We start from the raw sequence: 20,144 nt of genomic DNA, 5'->3' as shown, positions 1-20,144 counted from the left end.
TGGGAACTTAATAAAGTCCGGTGGTTTCTCTTCGGATTGTATTTTATGTAGCGCCGTATGGCGGATTCAAACTTGACTAGCATTACTGCTAATCAGTTGTAGTTTTTTTTGTGTTTCGCGATGCCTTCTGAAAGTCTACGATGGGAAACTTTACAGGCCTTAAAAAATTCACCAAAGGGGAAAATCTCCTTCGACCCGTTCTGGTTGGAAAGGGGAGAGGTGAGTTGCCGCCAGGTAGCTAAAAAAAAACAACTAGAGCTAGCTAAACGGTAGCTAGTTAAAGTTAGCACGCTACGCTTGTTTAAAATAATCACTACAAGGGTGAATTTTATTCAAAGTGACAATTTAATCATTTAGATCAGGCAGTAAGACTTCAGCTCAGAAGCTAATCAATAAACAGTGGTTGAAAACAAAGTGTTAAGAGGCATTTACGCAAATAACGTAGTATAGTTACGTACTTTTTTATTTTTAATCTTCAGACATCCTTTTATGGATTTTCATCAAATGACTACTTTTATTACTACTTTTATTTGACAGATAACTAATGTGACTTCGTGACTTCCGTTTATAAACTGTGAAATCTATCTATCTATCTATCTATCTATCTATCTATCTATCTATCACCGCAATTAAAATGGCTTGAACCCTGTTGCAAACACTAACAGTATAACTGTATTTAATTATTACTTATTGCTAATTTTTCTAACCACTTTATCAGTAGGACTTCCTTTGAAAGGTTTTTATTCTATTATTTTTTTTAAAAGAGCAAAGTTGATTTTCATGGCGCTTTTCGAGTTTGGGAGGCTGAATTCCATTTTAGGTTCCAGATTTTGACACAAGGGCAGTGGACAATGGTCAACTGTAATCCCGCTCTTCTTGTTTGCGGTGGTGACATGCAGGCTGTCAGATGAGGTCAGGCAACAGTCTCTATACACTGTGAGGTTCAGGGATGACATTGTGAGACTGTAGTGAGGAGGGAGTAGGTGGCAGTATAGGGAAAATGAATGTGTGTGTTTGAGAAGGAGATGGGTGCAACAGTGAGGATGTAAGGAGCAGAGGTAGTGAAGGTAGAGGACTTTAAACCATCCAAAGAAATGGACAGCACACAAGAAAGGGGAGGCAGGGGGACGAGTGTCAGGGGTGATTTGAAACAGATTTCTGTTGTTGAACTTCATGTTTATAAAAGCAGAGGTATGAACTCACTGATTCCTCATGAAGGTGTTACATGTGTAAGGCTTTACCTGATGTTTTTACAGACAGGGAAAATCCAGTGTGTTTGATGTGTTTTTGTTTTGATTAAATCATTTCAGGCTTTAAGGAGTCCTACTTTCTGAAAGGATATGGCAACATGAGTGATGCATACAGTTTCTGTGTATAAACCATCTCTAAACGAAGCCCGCTTGTGTTCTTGTAGCCTCTTTTAGCAGGTTGTAAAGACTCCCCAAGCTTGTCTCCAATCGCTGGTGTCATATTGGAGCGTCTCAGCTCGGCTCCCCTGCAGAAGTCATCATCCTTCCTGGGCTCCAGATCCGGAGACTCCAGCCCTGTTCCCTCAGAAGTCTCTATTTCTTCTACCGGATCTGTCGCCGATGTCAGCGCCAGGACAGCTGCATTTTCTGCAGCAGCGTCTGTAAAGAATGAGCGAGAACAGGCAAGTCCTCAATGTCTCTCTTATGTGTCATGTTGTAAAACAGTTTTCCAATTTAACTGAATATCTGACCCTGATGGTTTTTGCTTTTTTTCCTCATGTTGATGCTCTGTAGAGTCTTAGTGATAAGGTGAAGGATGAAAGTCCAGAGGCAGATGTCAGTGGAGTTTCCAGTCCTACGTCACTACCTGCCATTTCCCTCCTGTCTCCCAAAGCCATGGAGATGGCTGGCTGTATCATCAAAGTTCAGGAGGAGCATCGAGAAAAGGCTAAGGTTCAAGTTTTTGACAGTGTTTTTTATTTTAATTTTTTTTACTGAAAAACAGCTTAACAGTGATCATCTTTTTTTTTTACATTTAATTTTATTTGCGAACCAAACTTCAAATGTTTTTTTTTTTTTGTTTTTTTTTTTTAACTCTTATGATTTTTGTCAGTAGCAACTTGTTTTATTGTATTTATTTTAGTTTGTTTGCTTTCAGCTTTTGTTTTTAGAAACTAACATGTAATCTAAACATATCAATATGTTCAGGCTTTCCAGTTAAAGTTTATGGAAAAGCATGTAATGTTAGACGCTTACACATTACTGGAAATGGGTCTAAACTTCTTCATACTAACCTCTGCTGGCTGGCTGATCAGAGTTATATATTTTGCATGTTGACCCCTGCGTACTATATACTTGGTAAGGGTCTCACCGGACTGCCTTCTGTCGACTCAGTTGGCCCTCAGGGTGCGGCAGGAGATGCAGGAGAAGCTCGTAGTGGCGGTTGCGAGCGCCGAGTCAGAGCAGCTGAAACGCTTTGAGGAGCTCATGGAGCTGAAGCAGAGGCAGGAGTACCAGAGTATGAGGGACATGATGGAAAGAGAGTAAGGGAAATCATGACGCATGATTAAAATGCTTAAAAATGTCTGAAATGTTACATGCGATTAAACACCTGGTCTGGTTTTCCACTTCCTGTACTGCAGAACGAAGGAGAGCATCGGGCGTCAAGAGAAGCTGAAGGAGGAGCAGCGGCGTAGAATAACGGTACGTGGAAAGTTCAGCAAACGTGAAGCTTAAACCCATGTTTGTCAAGTTGTTTACTGAAGTCTTTAATTTTGCTTGTTAACCTTACAAAAATTGTGCATGTTTCAAAGTGTGAAACAGATTGTGAGATGCTGGATGTGCAGAGCTCTGCAGCAGGAGAAGTAGATGCTCTTTATTTTTGGTAGTCTGCTGTAGTAATGATCTCCTGCACATACAGGGGCATTTCTTGTGCTCAGTGGGGTAGAAAAAGTTATCTCGTTCCTGTGCTGTTCATGCTTTTTGTTTGTCCGTCAGCTCGTCAACCTACGGCTGAGGGAGGCAGAGCAGCAGCGTCTTCGGGAGGCAGAACTCGAGAGGCAAAGGCAGGCGGAGGGCAGGGAGAGACTGCGTAGCCTCAACAGCATCCAGGAGGAGATCCTGCAGCTCAACCAGCTGCTTGAGCCCTCCACCCAGACCAAGACGGACCTCCCACCGGCCAGCCTCAGCTCCTACAGCACCCGAGGGAACCAGCTGTGCTCCCAGGTGTCGGAGGTGGTGCGAAAGACTGCAGAGGTCAGTTTACATCGAGATTTTTTAAGGTTTATGCTCCTCCTAATTTCTGCTTGTACTCATGAAATACGTGTGTTTTGCCTATTTCAGGGCAACTTCCCCAGCTTGGAGGACATGACTGTGGCAGAGCGAGCCCTGCACGAGATGAGAGCGCTTATTCGGCTGATGCAGGAGGAAGCGGCCAATGTTCGAGAGAAGAAGAAGAAGGAGCAAGAGCAGGAGGAGGAGCGCAGGAAACAGGCGGAGCTGCTGGCGAAGCAGGAGGGGGAGAAGAAGGCGGCACAGCTGGCCAAAGAGAAGGCACAGAGGAAAGGTGATGAAGGAGAAGGCTTAGCTGCGTCATGCATCTGTACAGCTGGAGGTGTTGTCAGCAGCTTGTGCACAAAACAAAACAAAACGTCCTGTTTGCATAAAATAATTTGGAGAATAATTATAGACCAAAGTATGGATTTTGACTAATTTATTTATCCCCCCCCATCCAGATATATTGCTGAGTGTTTTCACCATTTCATACTGAACCTCTTCCTGCAGGGTTGCAGAACAGCGCTGAAGACGTCACGCTGAAGTGGTACAAGGATCTGCAGGAGGCGGCCTCTCGGTGCGCTCAGTCCTTCGAACAGCTCAGCTCTGCAAAAGACGGACAGGTGGGTTTGTTCACATTCAGATGAAAGACGGAGGAAGGACTGTGACATTCTTAAAGGTTTTTACCTACAAAGGTCCCAACAAAGACCATTCCAGCAATATTTTAATTTAATAGATTAATTCTTTAAGTAGTGAATCCATTAATCCATAATTTATGAAATGATGGACTTGGTTGATGGTTTCTGTGTCTGTGTAGGCTTTTACTTTAGGATCTGGACTTTGAACTAGGAATTATTTAAGTGATGACCTTAAAGATCTCAGTCCTGGTTCATGTATCATTACTGGTGCAAATGAGAAATATGTTTTAACACCGCAGGTCACTGAATTCTCAGGGGCATCGAAAGGAAATTTCGTCCTCTTTTAATAACTCTGTGACTGGCCTCTTTCCATCGTTCTCCAAGCATGTTTCCATGTTTGATATGAGGGGTTCCCACCTGACCCACTCAGCTGAAAAGTATTAAAGACAGCATTTGGTCATTAAAAATTCAAATTTAGCTTTGACACTGTGAGTGTTATCTGAGTTATAGGCTCACCAATTACCCAAGGACCAAAACTGCCAAAATAAATACAAAAAAGAAAGTAAAAAATATATACTGTTGCAATTAAATTAGTTCACATAAATATTTGTATAATGAATTCATAAAATTGATTTCTTTCATTTGTTATTTGCCCCCTGTTGTGGCTCTCCTTGGACAGGGCACTCTGTTGTTCAAAGTCTAGAGAGCTGTTTGTGCTTGAATAAATAAATAAAATAGAATAAAAATATTTATCAAATAATAAATAAAATAAAAATAAATAAATGCACAGAGGTTAAATTGAAAGGGAAGGAAAAATAAATAAAATGAATTAATCAATAGCAAAATTTACATGGGAATGGGGAAAAAAAAAGATACTAAAACTGAAAAGTACATGTAATAAAATTACTGAAAAAAATCAGTTTTTCACATTTCATAAATTGATGCCCTTTTTTATATTATATTCGGAGGATTTAATAGTATAGCTTTGTATTTTTTTTAAATTTATTTTTTAATATATAATTACTCAACTTATAATATAATAAGTTGAGTCATTTATTTTTATTTTTTTAATTATAATATAATTATTATTTTGCCCACCATTTTCGAGCCTTAATAACTTTATCATAGGAGCTGATGGTGTGAAATCATCTCTGTTTGAAAACTTCATTTAATTCTTTCATTAAAACATTTTTAAAAAGCAGCTCAAACACAAGCTGACACACACGAAACATCTTCACTGTCTGTTTATGACTCGAGTGGTTTAATTTCTCCCAGACAAAGAAACTGAAGCTGGAGCTCCAGAAAGCTGCCACCATCCCTGTCAGTCAGATCGCCAGCAACTCCGGATCGCAGCTCCGAGAAATCTTCGACAAGATCGACAAGCTTCTGTCGGGACGGCCGGTCGTGTCCGGGGGGAAATCAGTATCCACCTCACAACATCCGCAGGGTCTCGAGTTCGCCAGCTACAAACTGGCGGAGAAGTTTGTGGTGAGCGTGCGCACAAAACGAATGATTTGACACAGAAGTCTGTTTGTTTGTTTGTGAAGTAATGCTTTGTTAATTTAATATATTTTTTCGTATTTGTATAAGCAAGAAGAAGCTGTGATTTTTCAATTATTATTTTTTTAATATCTTTTATTTATATTTTGGTTGTGTAGAAACAAGGAGAGGAGGAAGTGGCGTCTCACCACGAAGCGGCCTTCCCCATCGCCGTGGTGGCTTCTGGAGTCTGGGAGCTGCACCCTCAGGTGGGAGACCTCATCCTCGCCCACCTGCACAAGAAATGCCCCTATGCAATCCCTCACTACCCTCCGATGAAGGAGGGCACGCCCGTGGATGAATACCAGAGGATTCTTGGTTACCGTGTAGACGACTCTGGGGTTGAAGGTCAGGACAGTTTCTTGAAGAGGATGTCCGGGATGATTCGCCTCTACGCCGCCATCATCCAGCTGAAGTGGCCCTACAGCTCCAAACAAGGGGTAAAAACTGTCCCACTTCCTGCTTTTATAATGTCAAACAAGCAAAACTTCAGACTGAGGAGGCAGAGATTTCTTCCTGATTCTTATTAGGAAACGAGAAAGACTAAAGACACAGTTTGAAAAAACAAACAAATAACCAGGGGAAGAGAAGATATATTATTTCTGTGCATCGAGGAGGTTTTCAGGAGAATTGATTGGTCTCAATCATTGGGCGTAACTTACTCTGGAGCATCTTAGTTACCATGGCAATGAATTGTCCAAGGCTAAACCTAAAGTTGCCTATAATGTCTAAAAGTCCCTCACTTTTTCAAAAATGTATTTATTTATTTTTTTGTTTCAGCCCGTTCCTCATGGTCTGAACCACGGCTGGCGTTGGTTGGCTCAGATGCTCAACATGGAGCCTCTGGCAGACGTCACAGCGACTCTGCTGTTTGACTTTCTAGAGGTGAGTCTGGACACATCCTGCACATTATCAGGTGTGTTTGTTGCTTCAAACAATCAGTGGCTTGCATTTCCGGCCCATGAACCATGAAAAAGTGTCAGGAGAAATGACCACAGTCTCTGAAACTCTTTAAACCTAAATCTAAACTTCAGTTTCTTTGTCGCTGAAAGCAGCTGTGGATAACTCCTGAGTGTTGTTGCCTTCAGGTTTGTGGGAACGCTCTGATGAACCAGTATCGGAGCCAGTTCTGGAAGCTCATCCTGCTACTGAAAGAGGAATATTTCCCCAGGTAGAAAGCACGTTTTAACAGTAAACATTTCACCTGCAGCAGTCATGTGAGAGGTTTAACCTAGAAGTGTTTCTGTGCAGGATTGAAGCGGTGACCAGCAGTGGACAGATGGGCTCGGTCATCAGACTCAAACAGTTCCTGGAGGTATGTGACACCTCCCAACTCTTGAGCCACGATCGAAAGTGGACATACTTGACAAAGGAGGTTTAATATGGAGCTGCCAGGCATGAGGATAAGGGGAAGACTACAGAGGCGGTTCATGGGTGTATTGTGACATGCAGAGGGCAGGAGGATGGTGGGATACTGTGAGATGAAGGCAGATGATCTGAAAGAAGATGAGCAGGTGTCAGTTTGTAGTTATTTAAAGAGAGGGCTTTTCAGTGTACACAAACACGTTCCTGTGCAGTCCTCTGGGAAACGCAACAGGGAAGGGAGCGGCAGGAAAACATGGAAAAGCATCAAATAAACATCCAGCTTGAAAACTGCAGACAGTATCTGCAGTGGAGACGTTGTTTTTATGGTCTGCTTCACTTCAGCTCTCTTTCTTTCTTTCTTTCTTTCTTTCTTTCTTTCTTTCTTTCTTTCTTTCTTTCTTTCTTTCTTTCTTTCTTTCTTTCTTTCTTTTCTTTTCTTTTTTTAAATGTTTTTTTTGCCGATATTAGATGGTGGAGAGTGAAGGGAAAATATTCAGTAAAGTTCCTCGGGTCAGATTCACACCCTGGCCACTCTGGCATATGGTCGCCTGCTCACCCCGTGAGCTAAACTGCTTCCCTCATTTTAGCTCTTTGCGTGTTTTAACTTCACTCTACTGCACGGCGAGCTGATGGACCGACAACGGCACAAATGAGAGTAGCCACCAGACCAGTTGACTCATACTGCGGACACAGCCTCCATCAACAGACGCTCTCTGTGGGTAGACGGGCTGTCCGAGGCTCCCTGCGGTTTTCCAAGGCACTGCCAGCGAGAACCATGCTGAGCCCTTCGGTCATCACAGGTCTGCAGCCATGAAGCTGCGACTGAGCAAACAAACCACACGATGGTTAGAAAATGCTTCAACAACAGCAGTGCTCATTACTGTAATCTATAAAAAAAACAGTAAGAGTTTAATAAGCTGTTCAGTAAATGTGAAATTTAACTGGCAAATAAAGGGAAGCGTCTGAAACTAAACCTGCAGATTAACGGCTTTAATATCGATCTGCTGTGAACCCAGAGAGAAATATTTCCTTCCCTGATAAAACTCTGTAATTCCATGCTTGGGTTTTTCTCCTTCTTGCACCTCCTATAATTCAAACTGCTGAATTATTCAGAAATAAAAATTAAATAAAGGCCAAAAAGTAGTTGATTTACAATTCAAAGTGCTGCATGGCAAACAGTAAAACAGTTAGGGGGTAAATAATGATTGTAAAACAAAAGGGAACATAATTAAAACCGGTGTAGTGTTTGTAAAGTAGATCTCGTCTGGATTATGAGGAGTGTTTACAGACTGGTGGCCTAATCTACTTGAGCACTTAAAAGTGAAGTGTTAGAAAAGGTTTGACTTCAGCTACAAGTCTTATTTTAGAGACTCTGACTTTGAAAACAGACGGAGCAAAAATGGCACAGAGTTTTGAGAAATTCTGTAATATTTGAACTGAACTGCGTGACGCTGAGCTGGATTAAAACTTTGGAATTAAGTTGTATTCTCACTGAGCTGAGTTTAAACATCAGCTCAACATTTTAAGGGGCTTAATGATGAGATGCTGTCTGTTATTACACATAGGTGTACCAGTGCAGTGTTATGCTTTTATTTAAATGATTGTTTTTGTGTTTTATCTCAGACATCGCTGCAGAGACGACAGATCAGTCCGCCCAGAGGCCAGCTGGGCTCCGGGTTCTGGAGGTCTTGACCGACGAGGACCTGCGATGGGTGACGACACCATTGTAGGACTGAGTCAGGCAGAAATGAATTGAGAGCATCTGTGAGTGGAAAGAGGGGAAAAAGTTGTCCTGTGGTTTTAGTTTTTATCTAAATGAGCACACTGACGACACACACTGGAAGCCTCACGAGTCCTCTGCGTTTGTGAGGTCACATTTTTGAGGTCACATCTGCTTCTGCTGACCTGAAACAGACCTGTAGACACCTGTGGGGTACTTTTAACCTTAACTTCATTGGCTGCTTTTCTGCTGAAATTCTTGAGCTTTTCTTAAGTTTTTTTTTTTTTTAAATTCCCAGGTGTGTCGAGTCATTCCTCCTAAAGAGAAACACTTTCACAGCCTTAACTTTCACGTTAAATTATTTTGCTGATTCAGATAATAATTTTTAATAGTTTACCTTCTTGTTTTTCTCCTTTTTGTGGCAGTAAAACAACAAAATCTCTATTACAAAAATAACTGACCAGTTTTAAAGTGTTTCAGCTGCGCAGACACCGGCGAATGTCGTCTTATTTGTCGATACTTTGGTGCATTTCCACCATTGCTGCTCACGCGTCTATCGCCTTACTCACGCATAGCCTATGTAGGCAGCTGGCAACATTTGATCATTCAGATCTCTGACATACTGGAACAAAATGTGGTGAGATTGATTAATAAAAACTGGATTAAAAGCTACTGAAATCAAAAAGTGAAAGTAAATTATTTGTCGATGAAGTAAAAATCAAATGATTGATGCTTTTAAAGGTTCTTCTTGAAAATCCCTGTTTTTAAAAATGCTTTAAAACCTTCCAAAATTGAAGCTACCAGCAGAACTGCTTTGACTTTATCATACTTTATTTTAGAGATGAAGAGAGATCTGCTGAAGTTAAACTCAGGCTGAGCTCTAATGCTGTGCAGTATCAATTTTATACCACCAGATGGTGCAGTGAGTAAGTTTAACCTTTATTTAAGGAGGTAAACACAGCCTGACAAAAGGCAAAGCTTGTAGAGGAAATGGATAAAATAAGATAATAAAAGAGCAGCCGCACACATCTCTAAACACTTCAGCAACGCTGCTGGTAAAATGCTGCCCCCTGGTGGTGAGGGGTTTAGATTCTGCAGAGGGCAAATTATAAAAATTACCTTTAAAGGCTGCTCTGTTAACATCCGACCTGAAGAAGCAGATTCAGGTCATCTGCTCAGGTGGCCAGATGTGCCTGCTTTGATTTCTGAGTGGAGTAAAACATGAGAAAATGAGGACGTGTTGATTTTAAGGCGTCCAAATCAGTGAGGTTTCCAGTGTCGTCGTTTTGTTTACAGCTCTCAACATTATAAGTTTCATCATCCTGAGGAGAGAGAAGCTGCTTACTCGCAACGTTTTAGCAGAGCAGGTAGAAATCTGTTTATTCAGCCTTAATATTTTCTGTTCAAATCAAATTGTGTCAAATGATTTGGACTTTTTATTTATTTTCTCACTGTGTGGAGCAAAAATTCATGGTTTGAAGTGTTGTTTTAAATCATTGTCCATGAGAGAAACCAAAGGTTTGATCCAGAAATGATCGCAGACTGTTTTGTAAAGTGAAACTCAAAGTGATTGTTTTCTGAATGTAATGAAGAATAAACAAACGTATTGGTACCAGAATTAGTGCAGTCTACAGGAGTTGTTGAAAATGTGCAAACTAAATGAAATAAAATCAATCAACACTTAGTGGAAAATTTCCCTTTTGGATTTCTTGCTTTTGCTCATCACGTTGTAGAAGTCTGTCACATTATCATTTTTTTTTTTTTTTTTTTTTTTTTTTTTGCTTTAATCTTCTAAAATCAGATTATTTGGGGCTTGTTCTGTGTATTTTAAATTGTCTGACATGACATTTTGAGCAAATTTGCAATGTACAGCTGTCAGAAGTTTATATGCACTGATGAAGATGAATGAATGCAATTTGGGGCTTTTAATGATTTCTTTTCCTGGGGTGGAAGGAATGTGCAGCTTACGTCTTCTCACACAAGATCAAAACTGTAGATGTTATTTTACTATTAATCTCTGAGAGCTCTGTTCTTTGTATCTTAGCTTCCATTTAATGGAACCTCTTAAAACATGGCAGCTGTGTTTCAGAGGGTTCCGGTATGTTTACTGCCAAGTTTGAGGTCATTTGGATGAACTGTTCTTATCATATTTTGGCTAAAAGTTGTCTGTTTGCAGTGTTTTATCTGCAGTGACTGCTCCCTGCCCCACTTTGCATGTAGGGGGCTCGACATGTTTGTCTTCACAAAGATCCAAGACCTGCTGTGATGTGTAGTTTGGAGATGGTGGCATTATGGAAAAGAGCCGAGCACAGCTGAAGACACTTAGATTTTCACTGGGAGTGACCAGGATCAGAAATAAGTATTTCGGAGGCCGGGCAGTTTGGATGTGTGCAGAGGAACAATGGTGGATATACTGGACAGAAGAAGACACAGCAATAAACATGTTGAGCCCTTCTAGAGACGATTCATAGATTTAGTGAAGGACATGCAGACGGTTGACGCGACAGAAGAGGTTGCTAGGATGGGTTGAGATGGAAGCCAATATGGCGAGCCCTAAAGGAACGCCAGAAGACAGAAAGTGAAGGTGCGCTGACACAGAGGAATAGTCTAAGATTTAGGGTTTCCAGGAAGGCCTTCATAGGGGGACATGGTCCTAAAAGGATCTTAATTCCTTATGCTACAAATAAGGTTTTAATTTGCATTAAAATGTCCTAAAACAATTTTTCGTAAGATTTTAAATGCTTAAAGTAGATGAAGTGAGACTGAAGTGTAATACAGTAAAAACTGGTATTCAAGTATGTGGCTTAACCCTTTAAACCCTAACCTAATTTACCCCTTAAACCAGGGATGGGGAACTCCAGGCCTCAATGGCCGGTGTCCAGCAGGTTTTAGATGTGTCCTTGATCCAACACAGCTGGTTTAAATGGCTTAATTATCTCCTCAACATGTCTTGAAGTTCTCCAGAGGCCTGGTAATGAACTAATCATTTGATTCAGGTGTGTTGACCGAGGGTGAGAGCTAAAGCCTGCAGGACACCGGCCCTTGTCCTGCAGGTTTTAGATCAGAAACACACATTTTTATAAAACTGTAACATTAACTGCACCAACATGTGGTTTAAAAAGAAAAAGAGACAACCTTCATGTTTACCTTTTTTATTTGACCTTTTTACATCTATGCACACTGAGTCGTTTTTATTACAGTTACTTCAGCTGCAGCTGAAATATTGCATATTAAACACATTCGGTGCCAGCTCGACGATTATTCGTACATTTTTTACCCAAACAGTCGTAGTACATATCGATTCGTCATGGCTTGACCGACACTGCATCAGAGGAACAATCATCTGAAATAAATACAGAGAACATGAACCGTTTTTCCACACAAAGCTGCAGAAACGAGCCTCAGACTCTGCAGTCCTGAGCACAGACGATTTAGATTTCCAAGATTTTCCCATGTGAGATAAGTAGGAGTAAAACTCTAGCTCAGAAATAAACAGTGTTACAAGAAATAATTTATACAGCCAGTTTCTAAATTCCTATGTTCAAAAGGACAAACCAGCGTAGGGAACAATCATGTCTTTCCTTCACACACCAGTCTCGACCTGGAAATCAGTTTAATTTTGTTCATAGCCACACTGTAGACTGCCTGATGAATGAGAACGGAAAAAACCTAAAGTAATTCAAAAATATGTGGATGAAATTAGAAGACTAGCTGCATGAATATGTGCATATTTCTCCTTTAACCGTACTCTGAAGATGTGTCTTTTCTGTTCCTTAAAAATAACAAAACAACAAGTGTTTCAATGATATTGTTGTTGCAGTTCGTCTATTTCACCACTAGAGGCCAGTAAAAATGACAGACCTTTAAACGAGCAGATTTGATCCACAAAAGCAGCTCTGTTAATGATGGAGTCAATTAAAAACCCACTCACAAGAATTAACAGGTTCAGGTACAGGAAGTTGAGTGACCACTACAAGACCTGGCGGTGGTCGTCTTCTCGTTTCTGGTCGCCGTCCTTCAGCTTTTACTGTTCAGTGTTTATAAGGCTTAGCGTTAAGACCCTCGTGGTTGAGCGTGGCGCTCTCCATGCGTCTGTACCAATATTTCACTTTGGTGTTCGCCATCATGTCATCAAACGCCTGCAGGCCCTCCATCACCCTCAGGACTCCAAACACTGACTGTAACAGAAGAGCACAGGTGCAAAGGTTGAAGATTAAAAATAACTTTTTTCCTAAAGTTTACTCACTGTTAAAATTGTGGATGCTTGTATGAAACATGTCCAGCGTTTCAAATAATTAGGCAATCCCTGTGAGCCAAAGGTTCAGGGACTGGTCAGACTGGTCGAAATGCCGTATTTCAGGGTTTTTTTTCTGCTCTTGGATCTCTGATGTCATAAAGGAGTGGATATAATGGACTGTATAATAAGGATGGACATAGTGAAGCCATTTTGTCGTGTTTTTAAATTGGATGTTAGAATTGTGAGGCGGATCTACATGCTCATTGGCTAATGGTTGTCAGTCACACAGTAAAGTGTTCCATCCAGTGCCATCTGCCTGGTTTTGTTGCATAAAGTAACTAAAATAAACATACTAAAATAGTGTAATTAAAAAGTGTTACTTTTACAGTAACAATAAACATTATGCTTTAAAACAAGCACAAATACAAAGAGTAACTTTCTTGATGGCACTCACATTCATGTGAACACCAAGAAGAAAATGATCCTTTTGAACTACAGATGTTTAAAGGAAAGTACACACATTTTTGTACATGTAGAAAAAACTGGGCACCAATGCAGCGCCTCCGTCTGGGGGAGTGTAACCAAGTTATTTTTGTAACTGTCCTTTATAGATGGTCTGCAAACACATCACACACTGTGGCTAGCTCTCGCTTCTGGGGGTTAAGACTTAGTTTTAAAGTTATGGTAAGGGTTAACTTAGTGGTAAGAGGCTTGAGAGGGCAATAATGGGATTGAATGTCCTCACAATGTCAAACCAACATGGATCAGCGTGTATGTAGGCCCCGCCCCCAACATGCAGCTTGGAGCAGACAGTAGTCACCGCAGGGGAAACGCTGATAACAGAAACCAACTTTTAGCCAAAATAAGATGAGAACAGCTCATCCACACAACATTAAACTGGTCACAGCACTTATTCAGCTCGTCAGCGTCACACCTGCCGAGTGTTAAGTGAGGTGGAGCAAATCAACAGCTGGAGATACACAACAAACAGGCACATGGACAAAATATTAGTAATCTAGACCTAAAATTTGTATGTGAGGCCATCAGTGCATGTTTTCTAAAACATCTGCAGAACAAGATGTACTTATTCAAGCACCTGCTGACCATTACAAGAAAACAGGTTTAAGTTGCTTCAACACTGGCTTCACTTTTCAGACCTGAAAACAACCTCTTTCTATCTCTATCAGTCTGTGGTGAAGCTTTAATCAGGCTAATTTACGTACATTAAATTAGTAACAAGCCTAAGTTGGACCCTGGACCAAGCCTGAGCTGGACCTAAGCTGCGTTTCCTCACCAGGTCTGCCAGGTTGGGCTGATCTCCACCCATGAACTTCCTATTCTTGCCAATGGCTGCCACCCAGTCGTTGACAGCCTTGTAGAGATCCTCCCTGACGTCGTCCTGCAGATTGTGTCTGTTGGGTCAAAGGAGTGAAAATTAATACCTCGCGTCCCCAAAAACCTTAAAATTACCAGAAACACGATAGCCTGTTATCTAACACCACATACCGACTTTTCAGCCTTTTGGAGATGACAAACATGGCCGCAGCGCCAACATATTTGGCGAAGAAGCCTTCAAAAGTACCAAACTTGCCCTCGCGTACGATATAGTCGAAGGAGGCCAGGGCCTCGTTGGTGGTTCGGTACACGTTGGGAGATATGAGGTGTACGAGCCAGTCGTCAGCCCACTGACGCCACTTCATCTCCTCTCTGAAATCAGAGCAGAAAACATTTACGATCCACAGAAAAGATGGAGTCGCGGTCTGATGCAGACCACATGACTTTAGTTTGCAGAAAACTCCACCACCACATTTTCATGCAGATTTAAGATTTTTCCTCATCACACAGATCTTCATTAGAATGATGAAAACAGAAATCTCCCATTGCTAAAAGTAGAGGCTTCATATCAGCTGACCAATCACAAGCCTGAGAGCAATAATGCTCCACAGCCTATGGGTTACACCCACGTGCCACCTTTCAAAATAAGAGTCCGCTAATAATTGTGTGTGAGAAACAGGGCTTGGCTTACTTCTGCATTTCCTTCTGTGGGTAAACTGCGACGGTCTCGCCCTCGCTCAGCATCAGCCAGTACTTGTTGTTGTACTCGATCACCTCCTTCCCCCTGTCATTCACCGACTTCATCTCCGGGTAGCAGCGAAGGATGTCGGACATGCTCTTCTTCCTGCAAAAAAACCCCCAAGGTAAAGATTTTTTTTTCTTATAAATAGGGCATAAATTTAGATATTTTATCTTTAAGAATGGAGTCCAAATAAGATCAGCTCATGCAACCTGTGTGAGGACACCTGTCAGTCAACAAAGTGATGCCTCCAACTCAATTATCCAGGTGGATGAGCCCCACTAAGAACTGTTATGAAGAGAGAAACTATCCACTCTATTTTTTGACAGGCCGCAATATATTTCTAGTGTACAGTTTGACCATTTAACACGGGGCATCTACAGTGACGTGCTCACTTTTGGATCCAGCCTCATGTGGCCACAAGAGGAACTGCAGTTCCTCTTGTGGCCACACTGGCTTACTGATGCCATTTCAAGACAAGAACACTGAGCTGGATATAAATCACATCCAAGTGTATTCCACACCAAAGGAAGTAAGAATGAACCATTAAATTATGTTTTTACAATTAGTATTAAATAACAGCACACTTGCTGCGGTGGGTCACTTAACCCCCCCACAGAAATTTTACAACAGTTTTTCTTTTTTATGACTCAAACTTTATTAGATTTTAATATACACAAAAAACAAAAAACAAAAAACAAAAAAAAAAACCCAGACCCCCCCCCCAAAAAAAAAAACAAACACCCAAAAAATAGCAGAATGGACATTCCCAGTAACAACAACAGAACAAATTGAGAATCAATGCATATTTCCATCCCAAAAAAAAAAAAAAAAAAAGGGTGATGCCAACATTTCACATAGACCAGATTACAGCTATCCTATTTAGTCCGACCTTAACTACTTTAGCCGGATACGTCACTGACCTGTATGTAAAAAGTAATTAGCCCACTTATCATTATAATCGTCCAGTCTATTTAGCAGTCTATATGATAATCTTTCGTAAGCTGCCACTTGTCCCAAAGAGATATACCACTGAGAGAAGGTAGGAGTCGATGAGGCCTTCCACTCTTTCACCAGCAGCTTCCTCCCCAGCATAATCGCCGTTTGTACCCAATGAGCAAGAGAAGTGGATAAGTGACTCAAAGCTGAAGGGTCTCCTAATACATAAAGACTGTTCATAAATGGGACCCCTTGACCTACAACCTTCTCTACTACAGTGTGAATATGAATCCAATAATCTTGGACTTTGGAGCACCCCCAAAGCAAATGTAAAAGTGTGCCACTTCCTTGCTGGCATTTCCAGCATGCGTCATCAGTCGCTAGACCCACCCTATGCAACCGTGAGGGTGTCCAGTATACTCTATTTAAAATCTTAAATTGAACCAATCTTGAACGTAATTCGCGTGACATTTTTTTCAGATTCCTGAGGATGCCATTCCATTCCTCCACTGTAAAGTTGAGATTTAAGTCCATTTCCCACGTTCTTTTGAGGGACAGTGTGTTAGGATCAGAAGCTAATAAAAGCATTTTGTAATAAGCTGATGCCTCTTGTCCACGCCCAAAGGTTTTTTTTATTTCCTCCAGAAAGTCGCAGTACAACTGTTTTTCTTAAAATTAACCCAAGCATCCAAACTGTGAGGCTTATTTAAATGTATTGCATTGTTATTTCTTTGGAAACCAAAATAAGAAACCCTGCCCTCAGAACACAAGACCAAGGATTTAACTAGTCGAATAACAATCAGCATATTTTCTAAATTCTAATATTTTCTCAGTAAAATATAGAAATAAACTTTAATTTTGTCACATACATCAAGTACAATAATAACATTATAATAACATTTTTTAATAACAAGACTTTTAAAATTGTTTTTTCTGCATTTTAGTTTTAATGCTCTGATCAGGGTGGGATGTATTTGAACCACAGAGTTTCACACCTGAGATTTTATAGATTATTTTACACTATCAAATTATTTCTCAGAGCTTTATTTGAAGTGATTAACAGAAAATCTTAACAAAATTCCTCATGAAATAACAAGTGAAGGAAGTCACAACTTACTTGTTGACTAAATAGGTCTTGAGCGAGCTGATGATGACAGACGAGTCATTCAGTTGCTGCAGATTTAAAAAAGGAAATAGAGCAGGACATGATGGTTTGAAGGGTTTCACAGGAAAAACCGGCACATTTTTTAGGTACTTAATTAGAGACTGGACAAAGGTTCCTTTTCTTTTTTTTTTGTGGACATGCTTTTCTTTATTTTCTGTCATACAAATTCTGTGAGTAAGTGACTCCTGTGAGCCAGAAGCCCAGTCCTCAGACTGCTATTAGTGTTGGGATTTTAAGACAATATCCTTAAAATAATATAAAATATATAAATTGTGGTGAGTGAGGGTTATGAAGGCATGCCAGAAATTAAAATCTGTCTGAATGTTTGACAAAAACATAACAAGTCTTAACTTTGTTCTCTCAACAGTCCCCCCCCCCCATCTGAAAGATTTAAGATGACATCAAATGTCTTACCACCTCACCATCCACCATCAGGATGGGCACCTTTCTGTAGGTAGACCACTTAATCTCCTTCCTCATCACCGGGTTCACCTCCACGATCTCATACGGCAGCCCGTGGTAGTCCAGGAAGGCTCGCACCTTGCTGCAAAACGGGCAGGTCTTGTACTGGTACAGGGTCAGCTTTACACTGCCTCCTGGAGCCTGGAAGGAGGCAGCAGGGGAGAGGAGAGCGCTATGAGGCTAAAGTATGTGGACACTTAAGAGCTGCCACCCCCAGCTTGGCAAAGGGCCGCTAAAAAGAATGCAAGCTTATTTTTCTGTCCATCTTTTATACTGTCTATGGATCTGAAAGAACTAATACTACTCCACAACAGGCTAACGGAAGCTGGCCAATCAAAAGAAAGTGGGCTTTTAATAAGGGGTGTGGGGCAGGAGGTGTTTAAAGAAGCAGGACCTGAATATAGCTACTGAGGGGAGCATGAGAGACCAGTATGAGATAAGGATTATTATGAACTGTGAATTATGCAAAGCTAGTGGTGCTTGATAAGGTGATAATACTGCTTATAAATGCTAAGTTAAACCTGCAACACATTGCAGGTGGGTGAATAGAATACCTTTTATTGTCACTATACACATGTACAATGAGATACAGAGCGTCTCCTACTCAGTGCAGATGTGTGGGAAAAGAAAGGAGGGTGAGGTGCACAGTTCTGCAGCACTATATAAATATTATAAATATATAACAGTATTCCAAATGACAACAGCCAAACCATGTGCAAGAACACATCAAGGCTTCAAGAGCAAACGTTTGTGAAGCACAGTGACTGCAAAGGTTTATTGCTGATGGCTATTACAGCTGTGCACGCACAGATAAAGGGGATCCAGGCCCAGAGTTTGGAAACGTTTGCAGACACACAGACAGCAGTGATCCACAGCATTTCTCCAGCCACTAACACACCGTAAAGCAGACCGCCTGTAGTTCATACAGAGCAGATCCAGTAAAAGCAAAACGTTACAGACAAATCTGTAAACTTAATTTTAAAACTAAACAACAGCGCATTTTGAAAGCTTTTATTGTGTTTCTACTCCAGTAGAAACACAATAAAAGGCAGTATTCAGAAGAAGTGGCAGGTGTCCGCAGCAGCTGGGGTCTGACAACCCGGGCTGCACACACCTCAGGCAGGTGAGCTTACTGCAGGCAGACGGTGATGATCAAAGACACCCACTTACCTCACTGACCTTCCTCTCCTCCTCGGCCAGGTGCTGCTGGACGGACAGCTTCACAGTCTGATATAAACCCAAACCTCCACCCAGCAGGAAGGCGCAGCCCAGCACCCTGCCTCCCCCTTGGCGCACACCGGAGAGCAGTTTGGACCGGAACCCCGCTCCGCCGGTGCTGTACGCCCTCCTGGATCCGTGCGCGCCCACATTCCCCAGCAGGTAGGAGAAGGCGCCGGACCGACGGGCTGCTGGAGACTCTAGAAAAGACAAGCCGACCTTAGTGAGTGTTCTGGCGCAAGAGGCTGCCATGTTGGCTTTACAAAAAGTCCCAGAATGCACCACGAGGGATAAGGGTTTGGGCGCCCTGAGCTGAGCCTGTCAGGGTGTGTGCCGCCCCCAGTGGCGTGCAAAGGCAAAACCTGAGAAAAGGTGCAATAAAAAGGGAACCAAGGGGGTAACAAGACATCAAATAGATGCAAAACCGCTAAATGATGAACAGAGAAAGGCAAAATCACCACAAAGAGATATAAAATAACTGTAAAGAGACAAAAACAAACAAACAAGCAGATAAAGTTAGAGAGGTCAGGTTGAGAAGGTTTGGACATGTGCAGATGAAAGATGGTAACTTTACTAGATAAATGATGTTGAATGTGGAGCTGTAAGACAGGAGAAAAAGAGGAACACCTCAGAGGAGGTTCATGGGTGTAGTGCAGAGGGCACGCAGAAGAAGATGCTGGGAATAGGGATAGGGTGAGATGGAGACAGATACAGATGTAAAACCAAGAGATGCAAACATGACATCATCACAGACCTCAGAGGACCACAAAGACCTGCAAATTACAACTACATGGAAAACAACAGGATGTGAAACCACCATAAAGAGATGCTAAAAATAACCAAGTGGAGACTAAGAGTCACTGCAAAAATGGAAACAATAATTAAATTGGAAAAGCAACCATAAAGAACATAAAACAGGCACAAATAGATGCAAAATGATCTAAAACTGATACTGAATAACAATAGCAAAGAGATACCTTTTTGTCTTTTTATTTTGTTTTGCTAATATTCACATTACTCCTTATTCACCTTTGTTTTACTGAGCTGAATGCTTTTGTTTTTTGTGTGTGTTTTAGCTGCTTTATGACAGGATTTTTCTCAACTTTTGGAATAAATTAAGTATATCTATTTCCAGACCTGTGAAATTATGTGGGATATCACATAAATTAAATTGAACTGAACAGTAAATAATATTGGACTTCTGACGACTTCTCTGCAGTTTTAACACAGACATCCACTGGCCAAGTTTGCCCCTTTAAAGGGCTATTTCCGGCCCTCGTGCCATAGGTTTTACACGACTTTGTGTTTAGATCGTCGTTGTTAGTTTTGTTTTATTTTAAATAATTGATAAATGTGTTTTAAATGCAAAATATTTACATAATTGAACTGAATTGAATTGCACTGAATTGAATTGAGGTGTGTTCAGGAGCGCCTGTTTTGCCCTGGATGCGTCGGTCTACGTGTGGTGCATTCAAGAGGGTCGTTTTTCCGACTTTCTCTGTGATCGCAGCAGCAGCAGCAGCGGAGGAGCGTCCTGTTGCCCTG

The 20,144-nt window shown here is 41.3% G+C and overlaps 2 protein-coding genes across 2 annotated transcripts; one reads left to right on the top strand and one right to left on the bottom strand.

Annotated features, from left to right (window-relative positions):
- Nucleotides 1-29: 29 nt before the first annotated feature.
- On the top strand, nt 30-10,188 carry gle1 (GLE1 RNA export mediator). The gene is made up of 14 exons (XM_084947207.1): nt 30-219; nt 1,415-1,651; nt 1,764-1,922; nt 2,364-2,512; nt 2,612-2,672; nt 2,967-3,224; nt 3,312-3,534; nt 3,753-3,865; nt 5,156-5,368; nt 5,539-5,859; nt 6,200-6,304; nt 6,508-6,590; nt 6,671-6,734; nt 8,408-10,188. The coding sequence occupies exons 1-14, from the start codon at nt 121-123 to the stop codon at nt 8,474-8,476; spliced, it is 2,154 nt and encodes a 717-aa protein (XP_084803333.1). The 5' UTR covers nt 30-120; the 3' UTR covers nt 8,477-10,188.
- Nucleotides 10,189-11,640: 1,452 nt separating this feature from the next.
- Nucleotides 11,641-20,106, bottom strand: ptgesl (prostaglandin E synthase 2-like). Its single transcript, XM_084947208.1, has 7 exons — nt 18,552-20,106; nt 17,334-17,522; nt 16,872-16,927; nt 14,768-14,920; nt 14,248-14,448; nt 14,036-14,153; nt 11,641-12,682 (listed from the first exon to the last, which is right to left on the bottom strand). Exons 1-7 carry the CDS (start codon nt 18,849-18,851, stop codon nt 12,536-12,538), a joined length of 1,164 nt encoding a protein of 387 aa, XP_084803334.1. The 5' UTR covers nt 18,852-20,106; the 3' UTR covers nt 11,641-12,535.
- Nucleotides 20,107-20,144: the final 38 nt, after the last annotated feature.

The sequence above is a fragment of the Perissodus microlepis genome, chromosome 12 (genome assembly GCF_051167445.1).
Source record: "Perissodus microlepis isolate ML-2025 ecotype Zambia chromosome 12, ASM5116744v1, whole genome shotgun sequence".
NCBI classification, from domain to species: domain Eukaryota; kingdom Metazoa; phylum Chordata; class Actinopteri; order Cichliformes; family Cichlidae; genus Perissodus; species Perissodus microlepis.
The sequence above is the reverse complement of the archived record's forward strand: the minus strand, read 5'-3'. Positions and strand labels throughout refer to the sequence as shown.

Bases quoted from the DNA above. Each gene is read 5' to 3' on its own strand.
- gle1 (XM_084947207.1), top strand. From the start codon at position 121: ATGCCTTCTGAAAGTCTACGATGGGAAACTTTACAGGCCTTAAAAAAT. The intron at 220-1,414 runs GTGAGTTGCCGC...GTGTTCTTGTAG, and splicing joins TCTGGTTGGAAAGGGGAGAG to CCTCTTTTAGCAGGTTGTAA. The intron at 3,225-3,311 runs GTCAGTTTACAT...TGCCTATTTCAG, and splicing joins TGGTGCGAAAGACTGCAGAG to GGCAACTTCCCCAGCTTGGA.
- ptgesl (XM_084947208.1), bottom strand. From the start codon at position 18,851: ATGGCAGCCTCTTGCGCCAGAACACTCACTAAGGTCGGCTTGTCTTTT. The intron at 16,928-17,333 runs GTAAGACATTTG...TTAAATCTGCAG, and splicing joins TGATGGTGGATGGTGAGGTG to CAACTGAATGACTCGTCTGT. The intron at 14,154-14,247 runs GTATGTGGTGTT...TTGACCCAACAG, and splicing joins TCCAAAAGGCTGAAAAGTCG to ACACAATCTGCAGGACGACG.